The 25,217-nt window shown below is 41.5% G+C and overlaps 1 protein-coding gene across 9 annotated transcripts in view; it reads left to right on the plus strand.

Annotated features, from left to right (window-relative positions):
• Positions 1–25,217, plus strand: part of LOC307177345 (uncharacterized protein) — a 1,102,996-nt gene that overhangs the window by 70,344 nt on the left and 1,007,435 nt on the right. For 8 of the 9 annotated variants that reach the window (XR_013825026.1, XR_013825027.1, XR_013825028.1 and 5 more), the window contains exon 3: positions 4,427–4,562. The exons of the other annotated variant lie outside the window; for it this stretch is intronic. Coding sequence is in view for 3 of the 8 variants with exons in the window: in XM_079904470.1 (XP_079760596.1) it covers positions 4,427–4,562 (136 nt within the window). In the remaining 5 variants the exon portion in view is untranslated. The remainder of the gene's footprint in view (positions 1–4,426; positions 4,563–25,217) is intronic. 9 annotated transcript variants of the gene reach the window in all.

A 25,217-nucleotide genomic window follows, 5' to 3' on the forward strand; every position in this document is an offset into this window, starting at 1 on the left:
AGAGAGAGAGGGAGAGAGGAAATGAATGAATGAGGGAGAGGGGGAGAAGAGAGAGATTCCTTTTATAAAAAATGTCAACAAAACCTTTAACGAGGCTCAATGTGATTTTATGACACTCTTTGATGGCTTTACACTCATAAAGCATGACGTCTGCTGTACGCTGGATTCTGTATGCTGCTCTGCTCTGCTCTCTACAACACCCCACATTGCCTGCTCAGGACCGTAATCTACAAGGAGATGATATTTGCATACCTTTCCCTGTATAAAATCACTCACAAACCGATTTTGGAAGAGTATCGATAAATGCTTTTGAGCTTTGTTTAAAGTGGAATTAATTGTGTATGTGATTTCAGTTCAAATCTTTAGCGGGGAAAAGAGCCATTCTAAATAGCCCAGGTTTGTTAAATTAAAAACACACACAGAAACTTCACTTGCGATAGGATAATAAAGTTGGAGAGGACCTTCGATATTATTTAATTTTTTTTGAGAGGTAAAGTAACTGAGGGCTGTTAAACTTAATTAACTGTTTAGTAGCAAAACAGACAGGGGCTCCGCCTGCCTTGCCCACTGCTGTATCCCTCCTCTCCCCTGGAGCACTGGTTCGCAGCCAGGGGGCATTTTGTCCCCATAAATGCCCCAGGGGACATTTAACAAGGTCTGGAGACATTTTTGGTTGTTACAACTGGGGATGAGGGATAAAAGTGCTATTGGCATCTAGAGGCCAGGGATAATGCTATACATGCTACCATCCCAGGACTGCCCCTGCAGCAAAGAGTGATTTGGCCCAAAGATCAAGGGTTCAGAAGTTAAGAAGCCCTGCTCTATAGGGGGAAAAAAATTGCAGTGGGCACATAACTGTACTCCCAGGATCTAAGGAGCTGGTAGTAGCTGGCATATGCATTCTCAACAGGAACAGGATCACTACCAAGGGGGCGATCATTTGTTCTTTCTAGGCCAGAGCAAAGAAAGAAAGGAGAGAGAGAGAAAGAGAAAGAAAACATTCTTCTTTTAAATATATAAAGCACAGATATACATACAATATATAAATGGATACACAGTATGTCTGTGACACTAAATTTCATGTAAAAGAGGGGCAATTAGGAAAAAAGTCTAAAAAGTTTTCTTGGAAGAGTGTGATAGTGGGGAAGAAAAGGCTGGGAAGCGCTGTTGTAGCATGATCGCACTTTCTCTTCCCCCAGCCTCTGCATGGCACCTGGCTTTGGGAACAAGTGCCGCACACCTTCCACTGCCGCTCCTGACCATGCTGTAACCAGGATGCTGCTCTCCGAGTGTTTCTCTGCCCATCGCTTTGCATTCTGGGAAGCAGAGACATGGCAGCAGGTCTCTCAGTGACTGCCTATCCTTTTGTTTTCTGTGAATTAAAGACAAAAAGATACAGGATGTTGCGGGGCGAGGGTGGTGAGAGAGAGCTTGAAGGGGCAGTGTGTTGGTCACGTCCAAAATCAGGGAACACTGGGATGGAGGAGGCTGCCCCATTTTCCAGTAGCTTGAGTGTTATTTCCCGGTGGCCAAAGTTGGATGGTCCGCGGGCACATCGATCTCATGAAATGAATTATGAGAATGTTTTTAATTGTCTTATTTTTCTCAACCCATCTGTGAGCTCTTATAGCTTATGAACAAACTATAGTTTATGGAAGACTGTCTGGGCTCTGCCAGTAGGTGGTTTATCTGTCTGAGTTTCCTTTTTCTGGGTCTTTGTAAATCTTTTCCTGGCTGGTAGTGAGAGCCTACTGCAAAACGCCACTTGGATGTTTTACTTTTCAACTGAGATTTAATAAGTATGTTTTGACTCCTTTGGGATTTGTGGGTGACCCCAACCCATCTTTTGTTTGAAATAATTAACATCATTTTGTGGCTTCTCGAAGCAAGTTTTGGGCTTCAAGTAAGCAGACCTGGGTTCCTGCGGATGAGTGAGTATTTGGAGGGACCCCTCTTACATCTAAGTGCGTATTCCAGTGTCAGTGGGATGCAAGAGATTTATCTGTGGCCGTCGCTGGAAGTATGTTTCACCCCAGAGAAGTTTCTGGAGATGTATGTAGAGAACGCACACCTAGGAATTGAAGGGTGTAGAGGGAGTGTTGAAGGGGTGTTCTGGTATTCTTTATCCCACGTTCCCTCCCCCAACATGGATCCCACGTTGACTTTATCCATAACAGTGCCTATTAAGCCACAAAACCTCGAGAAACGAGGCAGTAAAAAACAACGAAATGCAATATTCAGAATACATGGGAAAGCAATGATTTACTTTAATTCTGGGGACCAGCAATAATACACCTGCCTTGGAACAGGGGATGGCATAATGTTGGCATAACATTGGGGGTTTAATAATTTTTGACCACATTTTATAGACCCTTTCCTGCAATTAATGCTAAATAAAGTCAACATCTTCTCCACCTGCTGCTGTGTTTGGGGTTTGCATGCAGTGCACCCACTCTCCTCCATTACCCGGTCTATCGCAGTTCTTGTTTAACTTGTTCTTCTTTCATTTTTTTTCTCCTCGATAATCCCCAGGACTATCACATGCACTGTTTGTGGTTTGTAAGGCTTTCCATTCCTTTTTAAAAAAGAGTTGAGCTAATTGAATTCAGTGCCACCCGTCCCATAGCTGTGATCATAAGGCCACCTCTGCAGAGCTGGTACCTAAGTGCATGTTCTCCCTTAATGGTTTGGTATAATTTTTCTCTCATCTCTATTTTTAATTAAAATATTTAAAATAGATAACCAACAAGGACCTACTGTGTAGCACAGGGAACTCTGCCCAATACCATGTAATAACCTAAATGGGAAAAGAATTTGAAAAAGAATAGATACGTGTATATGTAGAACTGAACCACTCTGCTGTTCACCTGAAACTAACACAACATTGTTAATCAAGTATACTCCAATATAAAATAAACAGTTTAATAATTAATGTGAATGGCTGTTCCTACACACACACACACACACACACACACACACACACACGCTGCTATTCTTTTATTCTTTATCTTTCTTAGGTAGAGTCTTGAAGCATTTAGTTTTCCTAGAGAATAAGATTCTCTACGTTCATGTAAATTTTAGCCCTTTTTGTCCCACTGATGTCTTGTTTTGAGAATTATTCGGCAACCACTGGGGGCTCTGGTCCAGGATCTCAGGATGAAATAAACACTGGGCAGGTCATAAAACGTAAGTTTGAAGGTTAGGAAAGAGAAGATCACCTGCATTGTAGTCTTTGTCTCCTCTTAGCCGTGTTGAGAAGGAAAGCAGTGCAAGACTAACATGAATCTTCATTTTGCAAAGATCAAGGTTAACCCACAGAGACGCAACTGACAAAACCGTATTCCTGAGTTTAGATATGTGTGTGTGTGTGTGTGTGTGTGTGTTTGCTTTGCGGAGACGGAGTTGAAAGCTACAAAAACCATTAGCAATTCCTAGTTGATTCAAATCAGTCTCAACATTTTTCAAAATCTCGCCTAGATTCTTGCACTATTTTAGACTGCAGTGAGGCGATTAATTCACACAGGGGGCTGTTTATTTAATTGTAGTAACGGTAAATAAAGCCAACCTGTCTAATCTCCTAGTTTTGAGTTTTTAAATACCAAATGGTGAATGGTAAGCAAGGCTGCTAGTTTTATAGCTTCATGAATTAGTTCAGCTGAAAAATATTCTGCCCTTTTCCATTTGGGAGCCAGCGGGGGCCGGCGGGGTGAGGGTAAGGGTAGGGCAGGATTTGTTAGCCAGCACTAATCGGTTCTTGGCCTCTAGCAATTCTCTGTGGCAGAAGAAAGGGAAGAGATAATTATTCCCCTTAATTGTTGCATCAATGACTGCATTTAGAACCCTCTCCTTAAAGGCTGAGCAGATTTCCCAGAGAATATTCTCAACCCTTCACTGATCTGATTTTGGAGTAAATGAATGTTCTGAAAATATCTGCTAGCGAAGTTTTGTTTGCCTGGGACTCTCAGAGACAAGGATGCTCCAGTGGCTTCAGAGGGGTGAACTTTCTCATATCTGTCACCAGGCTGTTAATGAGGGTGGGTTTTTGCATCTTTGCAGTGGGGTCTTCTGACAGGAATGACCAAGGAGTAGGGTCCAAAGGCCACTTTCCTTATTCCTTTTTCTTTCTCCCCATCCTGGCCTCCTGCCCTTCCTTGCTGTCATTCTCATTTGAAGTTGTGGATTTGTGACTTTAGGAATAAATGAGTGAGAAGAAAAACAGAGGAGAGAAAGAAGACAACACAGAGGCCATAATTACCACCTTCCTGAAAGGAATTTGAGGGCTTTATGGGTATCTGACAATACACGCCAAGAAACATGTGGCTCTAACTGATTTTCCTCTCTTTGATCTATCAGTATTGGAAGGTCAATGTCTTTGGGTTCTGTGGAAACGAGCAACCATTGCTCAGGAGCTCAATTTTGTCAACAGATCCTGAAAAATACACTCGCTTACCCACAATTCCTGTTTCCTGAGATGCTTCCCCAATCCTTTGAGGTTGACCTCTTCCAGGAAGCCTTCCTGACCACCGCTCCTCAGCTGGTGACTCCCTCTGCTGTGTCTTGTGGTGAGTTTACTGACTGATCCCTAAGTTTAACATGCCTTGTTTATTTTTGTAAGTATATTAATTTTTCTGATTATAAATATATATTTGCATGTTAGTTTCCAGAGAAAGAAGAGTGCTTAAGAAAGTCTAAGGAATAAAAAACAAAACAAAAAAACTGCAAACCCTCTTCCTTTATTTCATAGCCCAGGGGCCGAAGGAGAAGGGGAATCAATCTAGTGACTTGGGAAACCCCTTGGAGTTGAATGCTAGCTCTAACTAGGACTGCCTATCTGGGTGCCCCTGAGTGATTTTTTTTTTAATCAATTAATTAATTTTTTGGCTGCGTTGGGTCTTCATTGCTGCGTGAGGGCTTCCTCTAGTTGCGGTGAGCGGGGACTACTCTTTGTTGCAGTGCGCAGGCTTCTCATTGCGGTGGCTTCTCTTGTTGCAGGGCACGGGCTCTAGGTGCTCGGGCTTCAGTAGTTGTGGCTCACAGGCTCTAGAGCGCAGGCTCAGTAGTTGTGGCGCATGGGCTTAGTTGCTCCGCGGCATGTGGGATCTTCCCAGACCAGAGATCGAACCCGTGTCCCCTGCATTGACAGGTGGATTCTTAACCACTGTGCCACTGGGGAAGTCCTGCCCCTGAGTAATTTAACTGACCACTCTGAGTCTGTGTCTCCAATGTAGTTTGGGGATAATAATAGAATTACTTCATAGTTTATCATGAGGTTAAATGAGTTAATCTATATGTAAAAGTCTCAGGATATTTCTTGCCTGCCGTATCACACAGCAAGCCCTATATAAGCCTTAACTACTGTTATGATGATCCTGGTAACCATGTAATGTCTGTCTTTCCTTGTCTAGCCCTTCCTCTTTGCACTGGCTGCCAGAATGCTTAGTCAAAGATGTAGTATATAGCATTTTATTGAATGAATCTGGCTTATCCCTACCTTAATCTTATGCTTGTATTTGTCATTTTGTTTGCATTGTCTTTGTAATTTATTTTAATGCATTTTAATTTTTTATATTATATGCAGTTTTCTAAACTGACATAAACCTTTTCTGAAACAAAAAAGGGCATCCAATTCATAACTAAACAAGCTTTCTATTTTCAGAGATCTTTGTATGGGCATGGCTTTTCTCTCCTACCACGTGGCAGCAATGCTAAGGCAGAAATCATATCTTAACTTTCTTATGTCCCCCATTGCTCTTTGAAATTCTTTTTTTGTACATGATAAGACTGAATAATTTGTTTGCTGGGTGTTTCTACGGTCTTTCCATTTTTATGAGTTTCTATTATTGGTATGTATCGGAATAAAAGCATGGGAATAAAAGAGTCACGTTTTGCATTTTGGTTCATCTCATTTCATTAGAGTTGAATGCAAAGAAGTATCATGATGTCCTTTAGGCTTGGCCCAGTGTTCTTTTAGGACTTAGGTTTTCTCATAATGTCAACGGTAAGACATCCCACAAGCAATACTGACAGAGTATAAGTCCTATAATCAAATGGCAAAGAACTGCCAGTTCATTTCATTTAACCTCTTCTTTTACTAAAGAGAAAACTGAGTTCTAGAGCGTTTGGCATTGTTTGGGGTTGATAATAAAGTGAGAGTTAGAACTTGGGGCTCGTTACTTCACATCCACTCTTCTTGCCAGGAGTACATTGATTTGAAAATGTTCCTTTACTTTGATTTAGATCCTGTAGTAGCATTTCCAGCGTGTTCCTTGGGATTACTTAAGTAAACTCATTAGTAAGATGAAAATAACTTTTCTATGTGTGTGTGTATGTAGGGGGGGGTGATATTTCTTATTTTCAGAAAATATTTTTCTGGTTTCTTACATGAACACCAAAGCCACAAAAGTTGTGTATACAGAATATGCATCACAGATCCATCTCGGAGAGTAAGAAATTAGAAACAACATAAATGGCCCTCAAGAAGGACATACTAAAATACGGTGGTACGTCCATAAATACAATAGAAAGTTTTGCTGTCATTATAAAGGAAGACACAAATCTATATGCACTGATGTTAAGACAATAGCTAATATTTAATGAGCATTTATTAAGTTTAACTACTAAAAGGCTTAGATAGAGTATTTCCTTTAAGTCTCAGAACCACACCATTGATTGGTTGTCTTTCTACTGGGACTTAAAAAGGTTGGGCAGTTTTCTCAATCCACTCTAAAGTTCCTTTCTAGAACCTATGCACTTCACCCTTCTGCTCTCCCAACTTACATGGAAATATCTATGATATATGGTTGTGAAATATAAAACAAAACTGGTAGCATAAGGATGTTTTTGAGTGTGTGTGTGCTTAATTATGTGGTGTGTGTGCCTATCTGTAGACACATGCCTAAAAAGTTTTGGAAGTATATACACGGAAACCACTAGCCAGTTATCTGGGCAGCGGGTTTACGGATAACCTTCAACTTTCTTTGTATTTTCAACATCCCTGGAATTGTTCCATAGTTGTTATATCTACATGCATACCTATGTGTGTTTAACGTTTAAAGTTAAACACTTAAAGTTAAATAAAATAATAACACTAAAAACAGCAGCGAAGCTGCCAGTTCGTACAAAAGGAAAACCCCATCAAATGAATTATTAAGACCTTGCCCTAAATAAAAGCACCTTAAAAACTTGACTTTCTGAATTCAACTTGGATTTTGTTTTCTATTTTTCAAAGTGGCCTGTGGGAGTGAACATAAACTTCGGTCACTTTCCAGATGCATCCAGCCCTCTGAATATGGGCTGCAGAGAGGCAAGGCAGGGGGTGGGAGAGCCTGGGACCCCCACCTGAGCACCCAGCTCCCGAGGTCTCCTTATGACCCTGGTTCAACCTGCCTTGATTTTCCACGGGGAAGCTGACGTGGAAATGACTCTTTTGGAAAGGGATTTTCAAAGTGGACTTCGCTCCAACTCGGCAAATAATTAACTTTTCATCCTCTCATAAAATTGAGACTGTGGCTGGTTCAAAGCCCAGGACCCCGGGCCTTAATTGAATTAACTCGGTTTTCCATCCTTGTGAAGGATCATTCCAAACCATAACATTTAGCAAGGGCTGCCCTTCCTGGCGAGAACATAAGCGTCCATTGAGAGGAAGATCGCAGACTCAGGACTGTGGCACGCAAATTGGGCCTGAGTGGAAAATGGGACACTCTCCGAAGGGGACAAAACACTTTCTGTTTCCTACACTTTAAAGTTCAATTTGAATGCGTCTCCACACGACGCCGGGTCCGCCAAAGCAAAGAGAGCAGCCAGTCCCCTGGGCTCCCCGGCCGCGGCGCACACCTGGCTCTTCACCCCTGCGCTTCTCATCTGCTACTTTCTTCACCTGGAATGGACGCTCTTGCCTCTCTTCTCCACGCGACTGCCTGCCCGTCACCTCCATTCAGACCTCATTTGCCCCAGTCCTCCTTAGCTCTTGCGCCTTGATTTTGACTCCATTCGTGTCCCCTCATGTGTGCATCTGCACCCCTCGCTTTCTGAAACGAAATGTATTTCACCAACTTCAGGTTAAAGCACTGTCATGCACAGAGGAGGTCCGAATGGTCAGTGATGGAAGTCATTCTCCCAAACTGAATGAGTTGAAATAAGACAGTCTTCGATGATGTGTATGTCCAACAACTGTATGTACAGAGGAGCTAAAACAATAACGACAACACAGAAAACAAAGGGCTTGCAATTAAACTGTAAGTTCCCGGAGGGCAGAGAGCGGTCTCCTCTTTATTAAGATCTCTGCGTGCCTTTGCATACTGCTGTGCATGGCTGAAACACTCGATAAATACTTGGTCGATCACACATTGTCTGCAAACCAAGAATAGGACATCTCCCATGCCTGAAACCTGGCACAACTTAGATTCAAAAATATGGCTTTAAGTAAATTTAAATTCTTGAAAGCGAAATTATAAAGCAGTTGGAAGTGTTTTTCTTTTCTTTCAAAATCTTTCTGGTCTTGTTTTGAGAGGCTTTTGCATTTGAGGTAATCTCTTAAAGACCACTAAAATCTACTCAACCACAGAACATTCAGGCATGCTGAACCTTGGAATTAGTGATCCGCCGAAGGAAATGTAGAATTAAGTTCTAATATTGAAGCTGACACTTGGGCTTCATCTCTGGGACTGTGCAGGAAAAGTCTGTCTGTGTGGGATAAGAAATATAATTTGTGATTCAAGGTCAGCGGAGGAAAACCCTGGGGTTTATTTTATTTGGATTGTGTTTCTGAAATTTTTATTTGCACTGGCTTACTCGGTCTCTCTCTGTAGACCCCATTTCTAAAGACAATGTTTGGATGTATGAAGGCTTTGGAGGTGACGCTCCAGTTTGTACACATGTGATCAGGAGGCTATGCTTATGGATTTGTAAGAGAGTAATGAGGTTCGTATTCTAGTGGAGTACCTACCTAGAGCAGGATGGGGAACATCTAGAAACTCAGCCAGGCTTTCAGGGAGTCAGGACCCTTTTCCCTGCTCTGTCCTGTAACCTCTCTTCAGCTAGTGCCCGCCCCACCCCCACCCACTTTGCTTCTGTGTAAGTCCCTCCCTGTTATTCCAAGCCAAACATCTTGACTTCCAGCTCTGGTTCTTAAGAACTGCATTTTGCCAGACTACATTTTTCCTCCAAATTTTCTTCAACAATTTGATCTATCGGTTTTAAGGAAAAGTATGGGAAACTAGTAAAAGCCCGTTGAAGGTGGCAACCTTTATAGAGAGAAAAAAAGTCCTTTCTAGGAGATGGTCCCTCAGCATAAATATCAGACACCTGGATGTGTGTGGCTGACATGCAAAGTTAGGAGCTGTTCGTGGTTTTTAATTAAGGGAAAAAAGTGGGGTTGAGAATAGCTAGTTCTTCAGGATTCCATTCTTTCTGCTTCTACTTCAGATAAGGAAGTGGTGAAAATACGATCACTTGTTATTGGCCATATCTGAAAGCAAAGAGGAAAGCCGATTTTCTCCTATTTATCATAAGCCCAACTGCCATTTCTGCATAAATAAAAGGGTGTGAGACTGTGATGTGGGGAGAGGGTAAGGATGCAGGGAGCATCACAGATGCTAGAAGGGGAACTGAAGGAACATGGTGGTGTTGGTGATGGTGATGATGATGATGTTGAGGATGACAGTAACAGCTGTCCTATGTTGAGTCCTTTTTACATGCCAAGCTCCTTCATGTGTTTTAACTCATTAAATCCAGACAACAACCTGACCCAGTAAGTTCTAGTCTTAATGCAATTTTACAGAAGAAGAGAAAAGTTATTTTGTCCAAATTACAGAGTCTGCATTCACACTTATGTGTAGCTAACTCTAGACTAGCTTACATTCTTTTTTTTATTTTTGCGGTACATGGACCTCTCACTTGTTGTGGCCTCTCCCGTCGCGGAGCACAGGCTCTGGACGTGCAGGCCCAGCCGCTCCGCGGCATGTGGGATTTTCCTGGACCGGGGCACGAACCCACGTCCCCTGCATCGGCAGGCAGACTCCCAACCACTGCGCCACCAGGGAAGTCCTAGACTAGCTTACATTCTTATCCAGGGTGAAATTTAGGGAGCCCATTGCAACATTAACTTTTTCTCCCTTTTCGCTTCAAGTGCTTCTCATTCTTTTTTTCTTTTTTTTTGCATACTTTCCCATCTGAACTTGATTCTTTTCTTCAGGAATAAATATGTTTAGAGCTAAATTAGGAAGTGTTGGGAGTGTGCAGTGGCTCGGGCAGTTCTTCCCAGGAACAAGGGTAGAAAGGCAATTGCCTGGAGCCAGCCTAGCCCAAAGCAGAGATGGGCATGGCTGTGTGCTTTCCTTTCCTGAGCTTCATAACATGTGGAAGCCACCTTAGAATTGTCATCCTCCCCACTCCAGATGCTGCCATGGAAAACCTTTCTTCCCATCCTGGTTAGCTACTAGCTTATCAAGATCAGCATTATTAAAGCTGAGGGATATCCTGTGTTTTTCCAGTAAGAAAAATGGACTGCACAGGGACAAATACCCAGTCTTTCCTAACTTTCTACCAGTGTGCTGCTGCACTCAGAGTGGCTGGGTTTGCAGTCGCAGAGTTCACTGAGTTCACATCTTCTCAGTTTATGTGCAGATCCATAAACCAGGAGTAATAATAACTACTTCAGAGGGTTTTTAGGAGAACTACATAAGATTTTTGAATCGGAAGCATCTTTATAAATGTTCCTGGCACGTCATAGGCACTCAATGAATGTTATGTGCTATTTCCATTTTTATGGTAGTTGTTATTAACACTATTTTCGGCAAAGGTTAAGGGTGGGGCCGTGGGACGGCATGAAGGTTCTGTAACTAAGCCGACCAACCAGGAGCATCAGTCTGTCCGGAAATTGGAATGATCAGCTGCCACAACTGTGTGATTTCCATCCGAGAGGCAACTCTGAGTAACCTGTGTGGTTGCTTGTAGGCAAACCCGGCTTTTACATGACAAATGCATTTTTTAGACCAATCCCTTCCCCAGGCACTGATTCCAAGTCAATAAAATAACTACAGTTCTGCCCTTGAACCCCTTGTTAATCCTCAGCATGTACCCAATTTTAACTTTCCCAGGACTTTTATTTTCCGAGATTGATTATTTTCAGCAGATGGATGGGGTGTCTGTGGCAAAGCATGGCTCACTGTATCCAGAGCTCATATTTCATTAGATAAATATACTGCATGGTGTAACCCAGGGTTCTGCTGGGTACCCAGTCATGGAAGAAGCTTTGAGGAGAGAAGTCAATCAAGTTCCAGGGAGGGAGAGTTATAGACATTGGATTTAGTGTTATGAATGAATACATAGCTGGGAGACTTCTTTATTCAGATACTAGGCGTGTGGGGAGTCAGGCTACCCACTTAGTTACATGTCCCCTCTAAGCTATCACTGAATCTATATGGAAATAATCTTTGGGGAGAAGTAAAGCATGCTGTTTACCTTTTAAATAGCCAAGGAAAGATTGTCAGAAAAGGGGGAAATATAGCTGCAAATATTTTTGTATCAGGAAAATTTTCTTCAAATGGACACACATCTTTTTTCAAGTGTTGTAGTTCTGAAGTCTTTTTCAGGTAGTATGGGATTTTCTAAAAAGAATGCTATGGTGCAGAGAAATCACTCCTGAAGGTTATGACTTGGTTCATGTAGGGTCCCAAGAAGTATGCCATGATAACATTCTGACAGGTTCAGTTACCTCATCTTCTATGTTATAATTGTGGAGAGAGAAAGAATTATAGTGTAGACTGACATATACATGTGTGTATCAAGGCTGTAGGTAGCTGTATGTAGAGGGTAAATCTGCCGGTGTGTCAACAAATTAAGATGAATCCAGGGGTTCATTGGCAACAAGTAAATGCTACCAAAACTTAATGTTCTTGAAACATAAAGATCTTAAATCCATGAATAAAACCCTAGATAATAGAAATAAGACATTCCCCAACTTACGGTGTTTTGGCTTATGATTTTCTGACATTACAATGGTGTGAAAGCAATACGAATTTACTATGAATCATACTTTGATTTTGGAAGTTTGATCTTTTCCTGGGTGAGTGATACGCAGGACCATCCTCTCTTGTGATGATGGGCAGCTACCAACCAGCCGGGCGATCCTGAGGGTAAACCACCGAATCACCCCATACCCAGACAGTCATTCTGTTTTTCAGTTTCAGTACAGTATTCAACCAATTATATGAGATATTCAGTACTTGATTATAAACTAAGTTTTGTGTTAGATGATTTTGCCCAACTGTTGGCTAATGTAAGTGTTCTGAGCACATTCAAGATAGGCTAGACTAAAATGGTTCAGGATGGCAGAGTAGAAGGACGTGCACTCACTCCCTCTTGCAAGAGCATTGGAGTCACAACTAACTGCTGAACGATCATCGACAGGAGGATACTGGAACTCACCAAAAAAGATACCCCACATCCAAAGACAAAGGAGAAGCCGCAATGAGACAGTGCGGGGGCGGCGAAATCACAATAAAATCATATCCTGTAACTGCTGGGTGGGTGACTCACAAACTGGAGAACACTTTTACCACAGAAATCCATCCACTGAGCCCCACGTCATGCTTCCCAACCTGGGGGTCCAGCAATGGGAGGAGGAATTCCTAGAGAATCAGACTTCGAAGGCTAGAGGGATTTGATTGCAGGACTAGGCCTAGGGGAAACAGAGACTCCACTCTTGGAGGGCACACACAAAGTAGGGTGTGCAATGGGGACCCAGGGGAAGGAGTAGTGACCCCATAGGAGACTGAACCACACCCACCTGCTAGTGTTGGAGAGTCTCCTGAAGAGGCGGGGGGGGGGGTGGCTGTGGCTCACGTGGAGACAAGGACACTGGCAGCAGAAGTTCTGGGAAGTACTCCTTGGTGTGAGCCCTCCCAGAGTCTGCCATTAGCCCCACCAAAAAGCCGGGTAGGCTCCAGTGCTGGGTCGCCTCAGGCCAAACAACCAACAGGGAGGGAACCTAGCCCCACCCATCAGCAGACAAGTGGATTAAAGTTTTACTGAGCTCTGCCCACCAGAGCAGCACCCAGTTCTACTCACCACCAGACACTCCCATCAGGAAACTTGCACAAGCCTCTTAGATAGCCTCATTCACCAGAGCGCAGACAGCAGAAGCAAGAAGAACTACAATTCTGCAGCCTGTGGAACGAATTCCACATTCATAGAAAGATAGACAAAATGAAAAGGCAGAGGACTATGCACCAGATGAAGGAACAAGATAAGACCCCAGTAAAACAACTAAATGAAGCGGAGATAAGCAACCTTCCAGAAAAAGAATTCAGAATAAGGATAGTGACGATGACCTGGGACCTCAGAAAAAGAGTGGAGGCAAAGGTCAAGAAGATGCAAGAAATGTTTAACAAAGACCTAGAAGAATTAAAGAATAAACACCTAGAAGAAGTAAAGAACAAACAGAGATGAACAATAACTGAAATGAAAATACACTAGAAGGAATCAATAGCAGAAAAACTGAGACAGAAGAATGGAGAAGTGACCTGGAAGACAGAATGGTGGAGTTCACTGCCGCAGAACAAAATAAAGAGAAAAGAATGAAAAGAAATGAAGACAGCCTAAGAGAAATCTAGGACAACATTAAACACAACAATATTTGCATTATAGGGGTCCCAGAAGGAGGAGAGAGAGAAAGGACCTGAGAAAATATTTGAAGAGATCGTCGAAAACTTTCCTAACATGGGAAAGGAAATAGCCACCTAAGTCCAGGAAGCACAGAGAGTCCCAGGCAGGATAAACCCAAGGAGAAACGCACTGAGACACATGGTAGTCAAATTGACAAAATTTAAAGACAAAAATTATCGAAAGCAACATGGGGAAAATGACAAATAACATACAAGGGAACTCACATAAGGTTAACAGCTGATTTCTCAGCGGAAACTCTACAAGCCAGAAGGGAGTGGCACCATATATTTAAAGTGATGTAAGGGAAGAACCTACAACCAAAATTACTCTACCCAGCAAGGATCTCATTCAGATTCAGTGGAGAAATCAAAAACTTTACAGACAAGCAAAAGCTAAGAGAATTCAGCACCACCAAACCAGGTCTACAACAAATGCTAAAGGAACTTCTCTAAGTGGGAAACACAAGAGAAGAAAAGGACCTACAAAAACAAACCCCCCAAAATTAAGAAAACCGTAATAGGAACGTACATATCGATAATTACCTTAAACGTGAATGGATTAAATGCTCCAACCAAAAGACACAGGCTCACTGAATGGATAGAAAAACAAGACCCATATACATGCTGTCTACAAGAGACCCGGTTCAGACCTAGGGACACATACAGACTGAAAGTGAGGGGATGGAAAATGATATTCCATGCAAATGGAAATCAGAAGGAAGCTGGAGTAGCAGTTCTCATATCAGACAGAATAGACTTTAAAATAAATAATGTTACAAGAGACAAGGAAGGACACTACATAATGATCAAGGGATCAATCCAAGAAGAAGTTATAACAATTATAAATATATATGCACCCAACATAGGAGCACCACAATACATAAGGCAACTGCTAACAGCTCTAAAAGAGGAAATCAACAGGAACACAATAATAGGGGGGACTTTAACACCCCACTTAAACCAATGGACAGATCATACAGACAGAAAATTAATAAGGAAACACAAGCTTTAAATGGGACAATAGAACAGATAGATTTAATTGATATTTATAGATCGTTCCATCCCAACAGCAGATTACGCTTTATCCTCAAGTGCACATGGAACATTCTCGAGGATAGATCACATCTTGGGTCACAAATCAAGCCTTGGTAAATTTAAGAAAATTGAAATTGTATCAAACATCTTTTCCGACCACAACACTATGAGATTAGAAATCAATTCCAGGGAAAAAAATGTAAAAAACACAAACACATGGAGGCTAAACAATATGTTACTGAATAACCAAGAGATCACTGAGGAAATCAAAGAGGAAATCAAAAATACCTAGAGACAAATGACAGTGAAAACACGATGATCCAAAACCTATGGGATGCAGCAAAAGCAGTTCTAAGAGGGAAGTTTATAGCAATACAAGCTTACCTCAAGAAATGAGAAAAATCTCAAATAAACATTCTAACCTTACACCTAAAGGAACTAGAGAAAGAAGAACAAACGAAACCCAAAGTTAGTAGAAGGAAAGAAATCATAAAGATCAGAGCAGAAATAAATGAAATAGAAACAAAACAATAGCAAAAATCAATAAAACTAAAAGCTGGTTCTTTGAGAAGATACACAAAATTGATAAACTTTTAGTCAGAGTCAACAAGAAAAAGAGGGATAGAACTGAAATCAATAAAATTAGAAATGAAAAAGAAGACGTTACAATGGAGACCTCAGAAATATAAAGCATCATAAGAGACTACTACAGGCAACTCTATGCCAATAAAATGGCCAACTGGAAGAAACGGAAAAATTCTTAGAAAGGTATAACTTTCCAAGACTGAACCAGGAAGAAATAGAAAATATGAACAGACCAATCACAAGGAATGAAATTGAAAATCTTCCAACAAACAAAAGTCCAGGACCAGATGGCTTCACTGGTGAATTCTATCAAACATTTAGAGAAGAGCTAACACCCATCCTTCTCAAACTCTTCCGAAAAATTGCAGAGGAAGGAACACTTCCAAACTCATTCTATGAGGCCACCATATCACCCTGATACCAAAACCAGACAAAGATATTACAAAAAAAAAGAAAATTACAGACCGATATCACTGATGAATATAGATGCAAAAATCTGCAACAAAATACTAGCAAACAGAATCCAGCAACACATTAAGAGGATCATACACCATGATCAAGTGGGATTTACCGCAGGGATGCAAGGATTCTTCAAAATACACAAATCAATCAATGTGATACACCATGTTAACAAATTGAAGAATAAAAACCATATGATCATCTCAATGGAGGCAGAAAAAGCTTTTGACAAAATTCAACACCCATTTATGATAAAAACTCTCCAGAAAGTGAACATAGAGGGAACCTACCTCAACATAATAAAGCCCATGTACGACAGGCCCACAGCTAACATCATTCTCAATGGTGAAAAACTGAAAGCATTTCCTCTAAGATCAGGAACAAGCCAAGGATGTCCACTCTTGCCAGTATTATTCAACATCGTTTTGGAATAGTTTTGGAAGTCCTAGCCACGGCAATACGAGAGGAAAAAGAAATAAAAGGAATATAAATTGGAAAAGAAGTACAGCTGTCATTGTTTGCAGGTGACATGGTTAGTATACATAGGGAATCTTAAAGATGCCACCAGAAACTGCTAGAGCTAAGCAATGAATTTGGTAAAGTTACAGGATACAAAATTAATGCACAGAAATCTCTTGCTTTCCTATACACTAAGAACGAAAGATCAGAAAGAGAAATTAAGGAAACAATCCCATTCACCATTGCAACAAAAAGAATAAAATACCTAGGAATAAACCTACGTAAGGAGGTAAAAGACCTGTACTCAGAAAACAATGACACTGATGAAAGAAATGAAAGATGATGTAAACAGATGGAGAGATACACCAGGTTCTTGGATTGGAAGACTCAATATTGTGAAAATGACCATACTACCCAAAGCAACCTGTAGATTCAATGCAATCCCTATCAAATTACCAATGGCATTTTTTACAGAACTAGAATAAAAAATCTTAAAAAATTTGTATGGACATACAAAAGACCCCGAATAGCCAAAGCAATCTTTAGGGAAAAAAACGGAGCTGGAGGAATCAGACTCCCTGACTTCAGACTATACTACAAAGCTACAGTAATAAAGACAATATGGTACTGGTACCAAAACAGAAATGTAGATCAATGGAACAGGATAGAAAGCCCAGAGATAAATCTATGCACCTGTGGTCAACCAATCTATGACAAAGGAGGCAAGGATATATGGAGAAAAGACAGTCTCTTCAATAAGTGGTGCTAGGAAACCTGGACAGGGACACGTAAAACAATGAAATTAGGACACTTCCTAACACCATACACAAAAATAAACTCAAAATGGATTAAGACCTAAATGTAAGATCAGACACCATAAAACTCTTAGAGGAAAACATAGGAAGAACATTCTTTGACATAAATCACAGCAAGATCTTTTCTGACCCTCCTCCTAGAGTAATGGAAATAAAAACAAATAAACAAATGGGTCCTAATGAAACTTAAAATCTTTTGCACAGCAAAGAAAACTATAAACAAGACAAAAAGACAACCCTCAGAATGGGAGAAAATATTTGCAAACGAATCAATGGACAAAGGATTAATCTCCAAAATATATAAACAGATCATGCAGCTCAATATTAAAAAAACAAACAACCCAATCCAAAAATGGGCAGAAGACCTAAACAGACATTTTTCCAAAGAAGACATACAGATGGCCAAGAGGCACATGAAAAGCTGATCAACATCACTATTAGAGAAATGCAAATCAAAACTACAATAAGGTATCACCTCACACCAGTCAGAATGGCCATCATTAGAAAATCTACAAACAACAAATTCTGGAGAGGGTGTGGAGAAAAGGGAACCCTCTTGCACTGTTGGTGGGAATGTAAGTTGATACAGCCACTATGGAGAACGGTATGGAGGGTCCTTAGAAAACTAAAAATAGAATTACCATATGACCCAGCAATCCCACTACTGGGCATATACCCAGAGAAGTCCATAATTCAAAAGGACACATGCACTCCAGCGTTCATTGCAGCACTATTTACAATAGCCAGGTCATGGAAGCAACCTAAATGCCCAACGACAGACGAATGGATAAAGAAGATGTGGTACATATATACAATGGAATATTACTCAGCCATAAAAAGGAACGGAATTGGGTCATTTGTAGAGACAATGATGAATCTAGAGACTGTCCTACAGAGTGAAGTAAGTCAGAAAGAGAAAAACAAATATTGTATATTAATGCATATATGTGCAATCTAGAAAAATGGTACAGATGAACTGGTTTGCAAGGCAGAAACAGAGACACAGACGTAGAGAACAAATGTATGGACACCAAGGGGGGGAAAGCGGCGGGTGGTGGTGGTGGGATGAATTGGGAGATTGGGATTGACATAAATACACTAATATGTATAAAATAGGTAACTAATTTAAGAACTTGCTGTATTAAAAAATATAAAATAAAATTCCAAAAAATGAAGGTAGGCTAGACTAAGCTATGATGTTTGGTAGGTTAGATATATTAAATGCATTTTCAACTTAATGGTATTTTCAACTCAGGGTGGGTTTATTGGGATGTAGCCCCATCATAAGTCAAGAAATGTCTATACAGGGAAATGTTAAGGCCATTCACAAAGAGAAAAATACAAATGGCCAGTAAACATCTGAAAAATGTTCAGTCTTAATAGCAATTAAAGAAAGGAAACTTAAGGGATTCCCTGGTGGCGCAGTGGTTGAGAGTCCGTCTGCCGAGGCAGGGGACACGGGTTCGTGCCCCGGTCCGGGAAGATCCCACATGCCGCGGAGCGGCTGGGCCCGTGAGCCATGGCCGCTGAGCCTGCGCGTCCGGAGCCTGTGCTTCGCAACGGTAGAGGCCACGGCGGTGAGAGGCCCGCATACCGCAAAAAAAAAAAAAAAAAGAAAGGAAAGTTAACATGGCATTCTGTTTTCACGTACCATTGGAGATTTTAAGTGACCTTTAAACTTTCACTTTAAGTGCAGGCTGACTGTACTGAGATGACCAGGTGTCTATTCGTGCACCAGCACCACTGTGTAAAGTTATTATGGCTTCATGATACATTTTATTATGTAGTTGTTCTCTAATGCAGATTGCTGGTATTCGTTTTCCAGGGATTTATTAGTTATTTTTGCACATTTTTTCCCAAAATAAACTTTAGAATCATTCTTTCAAGTTTCAAAATATACCTTTGATGTTTTGGTGGGACAAGTATTAATCACCTATATTAATTATAGATTAATTTAGAAAGAAATGACACTTTACAGTATTGCCTTCCATCTTGAAAGCATTTAGGTTTCTTAGTTGAGCATGGCTTGGTCCTCCATGCCATCACCTCATCTAGAGCAAGGAGCACCTTAGAGGCAAGGAACTCTGGATAAGCTGCTGTGCAGTGACTGACACATCATAGTTACTTCACTCATGAATGAAGGAGTGAGCCAAGTGAAAACAGTAATTACAAAAATGAGTTCACCTCAATTGCGTCACCGTTGAGCTACGACCTGTCCATTGGGGATCCTGATGGATGGTGATCCTTCCATTCCTGGCTCACGTCATGTTGTCTTACTCCTCTGGGTCTGGACACTTGAGGTCCCCTTTGCTGGAATCACTTCCCTGGACTCCTTCTCCCTGCAGCAAACTTTATCTATTTCCTATTGGACTATCAGGTCTCAGATTAGGGTTACTCATTCCAGGAGGCATCTACAGATTCTCCCCCTAAAATTAAAGTTGACATCCACCCCATAGTATCAGTATTTCCTCTGTGATTTAACAAACCATCCCTGCTCTCGCTCCCAACAGACACACTGTTTTCTAAAAGACAACCAAACATGATGGCTTTGAAGCCAAGCTGCCTGGTGGCACATGTCTCCATTATGTGCTACCATGTGACTTTGGAGGATAGTTGTTAGACTTCACATATATAGGAATTTAACAGGGGTAATAAAAGTACCTCCTACATAGAGTCATTATAAGGATCAAGCATATTAACATACATAAAACGTTTAGAAGAAAATTTGCCACATTGCACTCCAAAAGTGCTTGCTATCATTATTACTTATTCTTATATAAGATATTCTTGTATAAGCTATTCCTATAAGTTGCCAGAACATAGTCTGTTTTTTATTCATTGCTTTATCCTCAATGTCTAGAGCAGTGCTAGGTATGTAAGTACTCAATAAATGTTTGCTAAACTAATGACTTAGTATATTAGATCTACCTTGACTCTGCTTCTCCTTAAGGCAATGTTTCATTGATTTAACAAATGATTTATTTGACTATCCTTGTAGAATGCTGTATCGTATTCTTGGTAACTTGTCGATTCTTTACATTGAAGGTAGGTTGGAGATTCTTTATATCTTCCTTCCTCTTTCTCTTTCTTTCTTTCTTTCTTTCTTTCTTTCTTTTCTTCCTTTCTTCCTTTCTTTCTTTCTCTTCCTTTCCTTCCTTCCTTCCTTCCTTCCTTTCTTTCTTTCTCTCTTTCTCTCTTTCTTTCTCTCTCTTTCTTTCTTTCCCTCTCTCTCTCGTCCTTTCTTCCTTCCTTCCTCCCTCCCTCTCTCTCTCTCCCTCTTTCTCTCTCTCTCTCTTTCTTTCTTCGCTTCTGGATTGAAGCAAATTACAGCTGCTTAATGGACTGCTTAAGAGGTAGTGAGACCCTTATCACTACATAGTGAGATCCTTATCACTAGAGGCATTTCAATACCTGATAAGAGGTTATGCTGGATGATGTTTCCAGGTCTGCAATTTGTGATTCTATATCGTTTCTTCTCAGTGCACTTAATAAGGGCAGTTACATGAAACAGTAGTCTCAACTGGTTTTCCACCTATAACTTATATTAGGTTAAACGCATTTTGCATATGTTTAAGACGACTCTTGTAATGGCAAATATAACCTTACCATTTTCCTGACTCTCATGGGGGATTCTGTGACGTCAGGTGCTGGAAATGCATTTAAACCCACCCTGCAATTGTTTGGTGCCATTCCATACATTTTACCAGTCATTTAACTTGGTCAGTTTTTAATAATACAAATATATTGTATAAAGTGACAGTGCAATTTGAGCAAGGCACATAATATTTTACAAACCTCAGATTTGGAAAAAGGAGAAAGTACATTTTTTTTCCCTCTGCTACCCACAGATACAAAGACTGGGAAGAATTCTGGGCAAGAAATCAGGAAGCCTGAGTTCTAACGTAAGGTTCTCCTATTGATAAGATGGGGGAAGGGATTTTCATATTTTTTCTGCACATGAAAATTCATAGTGCAAAGTAGCCTTCGCCGATTATGAGGCTCTCACAGACACCTGGAGCTGGGGCCCTCTTGCATAATGTCATTTGTAGTTGACCTATGATGCATCAAGGGCTACTAAAATAGTCCCCAGCCTAGTACAGAGACCCAGGGCTGAGAGGAACATTCTGACTTGGTCTGGCTTTGCACATGAGTTCAGAGCCTGGGTGAAAACAGGATGTGGGCTCCTGATTATTGTGCTAAAGACTGAAAGCATTTGCCTAAGCCCTGGGGCTTCCAGGTGAGGTTCTGTCTCTGTCTTCCAGTGTCCCTTCCCCAGGACATAAACAGAACTCTTACCGCCTAATGGCAGAAATTCACTGAGTTACCCCATGACTTCCGATGTAAGTCGCCTCCTTCTGCTCTCCCGTTGTGGACTCTGTTTTCTCCAAAGAATGCTGTATCCTGTCAGCCTAGAGAAAAAAAATGTTCTTGTTGCAAAAACATATAATGAATCAAGTGACCTCCACCCCCTGGTCACCCAGACCGTGTGGTTTTGAGTCTGCTGTGGAAAATGAGATCTTTGCAACAGCATATTCAGACGTTCCCTGATACCTTCACCCTCCTGCCTTATGTAAGTCAGGGCCCCCGATCTACCTCTCAGGATATCCAGTGCTTTCCTTTTATAGTACTTGACACAATTTAGGTGATTATTTGATCATTAGCTCTCTCCCCTTCTAGATGTAAAATCCATAAAGACAATAAGTGCGTCTGTTTTGTTCACCAGCTTTTTTCTCAGCAGCAAACACGATGCTTGGAACAGTAGGCATCCAAGAAGTAACTTGTTCAGACTTCCATTTTGTTTGTTTGTTTGTTTGGCCATGCTGTGCGGCTTGCGGGATCTTAGTTCCCCAACCAGGGATTGAAGCCAGGCCCTTGGCAGTAAGAGCGTGGGGTCCTTCTGGTTTTGTTTCTGTTCAGCATATAGCGGTATTGGATTAGTTGGGGGTGGTATGGGCCTCTGATCCTGAGAAAGTTTTGATCCAAACAAGACTTCACACTTCTCTCATTGACTTATTGCTATCAATTAAGTGCCAGTTCTTTTGGAATTTCTGGTTTTGTTTTTTTATTGCGGTACGCGGGCCTCTCACTGTTGTGGCCTCTCCCGTTGCGGAGCACAGGCTCCAGACGCGCAGGCTCAGTGGCCATGGCTCACGGGCTCAGCGGCTCCGCGGCATGTGGGATCCTCCCGGACCGGGGCGCAAACCCACGTCCCCTGCATCGGCAGGCGGACTCTCAACCACTGCGCCACCAGGGAAGCCCCTGGAATTTCTGTTTTGCAATTTTTCTGCTAAGGTGAGTATGGGTGCAGAAAAGTTTTTAACTATTGTATGGTCAAATTCATTGAGGGGAGAATGTACAGTGCCTACCATTTACGTCCTGTGGGCATGCAGTAGGTTTCAGTGTGTGATTGTCCTGTCAGTTCTTCAGGATTTCCTAAGAAAATGAAAAGAATTGGGGGTTTAGCTTGAATCAAGTAGAAGAGAGAGTAAAGTGAGTTCTTCCAGCTCTCTTAAGTTCAGCTCATGTGCTATGTGTAGCTTGGGTTTCACCTGGGGTGGAATCATTCCTTAGATAAATGGTGTGCAGGGGCTGGATTTAAACCACACACATAGAGCTATGGTGAAGGGATCAAGCTGGGAATTTCTTTTTTTTTTTTTTAATATTTATTTATTTATGGCTGCATTGGGTCTTCGTTGCTGCGCGCGGGCTTTCTCTAGCCGCGGTGCGCAGGCTGCTCATTGTGGTGGCTTCTCTTGTTGCGGAGCATGGGCTCTAGGCACGCAGGCTTAGTAGTTGTGGCTCGTGGGCTCTAGAGCATAGACTTAGAAGTTGTGGCACACGGGCTTAGTTGCTCCACGGCGTGTGGGATCTTCCCGGACTGGGGCTTGAACCCTTGTCTCCTGCATTGGCAGGTGGATTCTTAACCACTGAGCTACCAGGGAAGCCCAAACTGGGAATTTCTTGACAGTGATTGGTGGAAATACGTCACCTCTTTCTTGTGTCATAATGGAACTTTTCTTTTTTCGTTCTTCTTTCCCTCCCCCTGCCCCAAGGGTGGTACATCTTTTCAAGTGCTCCTTTGCCATCCCTTTCTCCTTCTTTTCCCTCTGCATTATCATGTTTTGTCTGTATAGAACACATAGTAGAGAGCATCCAGAATTTTTCTGAAATGTTCTACAGTCCAGACACTTGGCCAAATCAATTTTCGTTGTTTTTGATCAGGATGAAGGAAGTTCAGTTTTCCAGAGCAGAAAAGCATTAATAGGGCAAACCTATATGGAGTCCTTTCAATTCCTCGTGAAATAGTCAGAAACAGGCAACAGGCAGTAAGAGCTTTCTTCCTTTTTTTTTTTTAAGTGACTGCAACCACCATGCTAAACTAATTATATCACTTCCTAAATTATTTGGAATGTGTATTTGTAGAACTATACATGTGTACTGATCTATCTATACTTTTAGGGAAAACAAGTCAGTAGTTAACCAACTTCTTTTTAAAGTCAAATAATTCCAAATGCAGCAGATCTTTTCCAAATGAATAAGAACCAGAGAAGGGTGGATTTGCGTGCTCCGAGGATCTGATTTTATAGCTCACTTACTTCACTCACTGTGCTTCCATCTCAGGGCTGGGATCACACCTGGTAAGGTACTTGGGCAATTGGTTCTGGTTTCAACTTAAGTCTTATAATCCAACTTTATTTAGATTTTTTTGGTTAAATATTACAGTCTTTGCTAATGCTATCTTACGATATTTATGTTGTCCAGGTTTGCTGCCTTTCTTTCTCTGTGGTTTGCAGATTGACAAGGGAGACTCATCCTGAAATAGGGAGTTTTGTCCCGCTGGCAAATGCAAAATGCCATGAAATATTTAATCACAGGATCTTAAGGCACGTCAGAGGCACGACTGTTGTTTCCCATTGGTCTAGCCTGTTAGCTTTCTCTTCAAGGTTCAAGACATTGAACTGTCTGATGGATACAACTGCTCTAAAACGAGGTTCCTTAGGCGTTTTATAAATAAGGGATTATTTTTTAGATAAGAACCAAAATCGTCCTGCTTGTGTTGAATTCAACCTCATATAAAATTTTTTATTAAAAAAAACTAATTCATATTGGGACCTTATTTTCTCTCTGTTTGAAACCATGGATGAATCAAGAAACAGTTTAATCCAAATTCCGATTCTTTGTACACATGTAGGAAATATCCCACTTTCAAAGGGGGCTGGGCAGAATTCAATAGACCCTAAGAGCCTGTGTTCTCATTCATATCACCCCCACCCCCCCTGCCACCTCTCTCTCTCTCTCTCTCTCTCCCCCCCCCCCGCTCTCATGCGCACACGCGCACACTTTCTACCCCACTCTCTCTCTCTCTTTCCTCTCTTTTCCTTCCTCTCTCTACAAAAATGTGGAAGAAGGAGAAAAGGGTTATTTGGCTGGAACAGATTGGAATTGAGTAAAGTTGAACAAACAGGAATCTTCCACAATGAAATGTAAATTTGTCTAAGCAGCGATGCCAAATATGTTTTTTTTTCCTTTCCTTCTCAATGGTAGCAGTAACAGAGCAGCATACTGGCCCAGCAATCAGGAGGGAACCTTGCCCAACTCCTGGTCTTAATGAAATGGAGCCTTAAAAACAGCAACAGCAAGCTTCTCGTGGACTGGCAGAGGTTCAGAGTCTCCATCAGAGCGAGTTCAGTCAGCTCTCCCCGCCCTCCTGTCTTTCCTAGCCCTCTCCTTATTTCCACCCCTGTGCCTTCTCATCTTCTCCCTTCCCTTTCCCATCCTCCCTCTCCTTCCCCACGCTGCTTCATCAGTGTTTTCTGGGTGAAGTTTTCTTGATATTTCTCAATGAGGTGATCATTTTGACTTGAGAGGACATCAGATCCAACATATAAAGACTAGTATTCCCAGATCAAATCTACCTAGATAAGGTTACCAAAGGGTTCCCTTACCTCAAAGGGGGTAGATAAGGCCCAGAGATGCTGCATTCTTATTACTTGAGCTTGATCTGTGTGCTCCCCCCTCCCCCTCAAACCAAGAGTTTTGATTTGAGCAAAATGAGGTTTTGCATCCTGATGAGATGCAGTGGTTTAACACACCTGGCTGATACCCAGAAGTCTCCACACCTGGTCTACATATCCCACTGCAGCCATGTGTTGTGTTTTCTTGTATCCACTGAGAAGACTCTGTGGCCTGGATGATGGTG

Source organism: Stenella coeruleoalba (assembly GCF_951394435.1).
Source record: "Stenella coeruleoalba genome assembly, chromosome: 19".
NCBI lineage: Eukaryota > Metazoa > Chordata > Mammalia > Artiodactyla > Delphinidae > Stenella > Stenella coeruleoalba.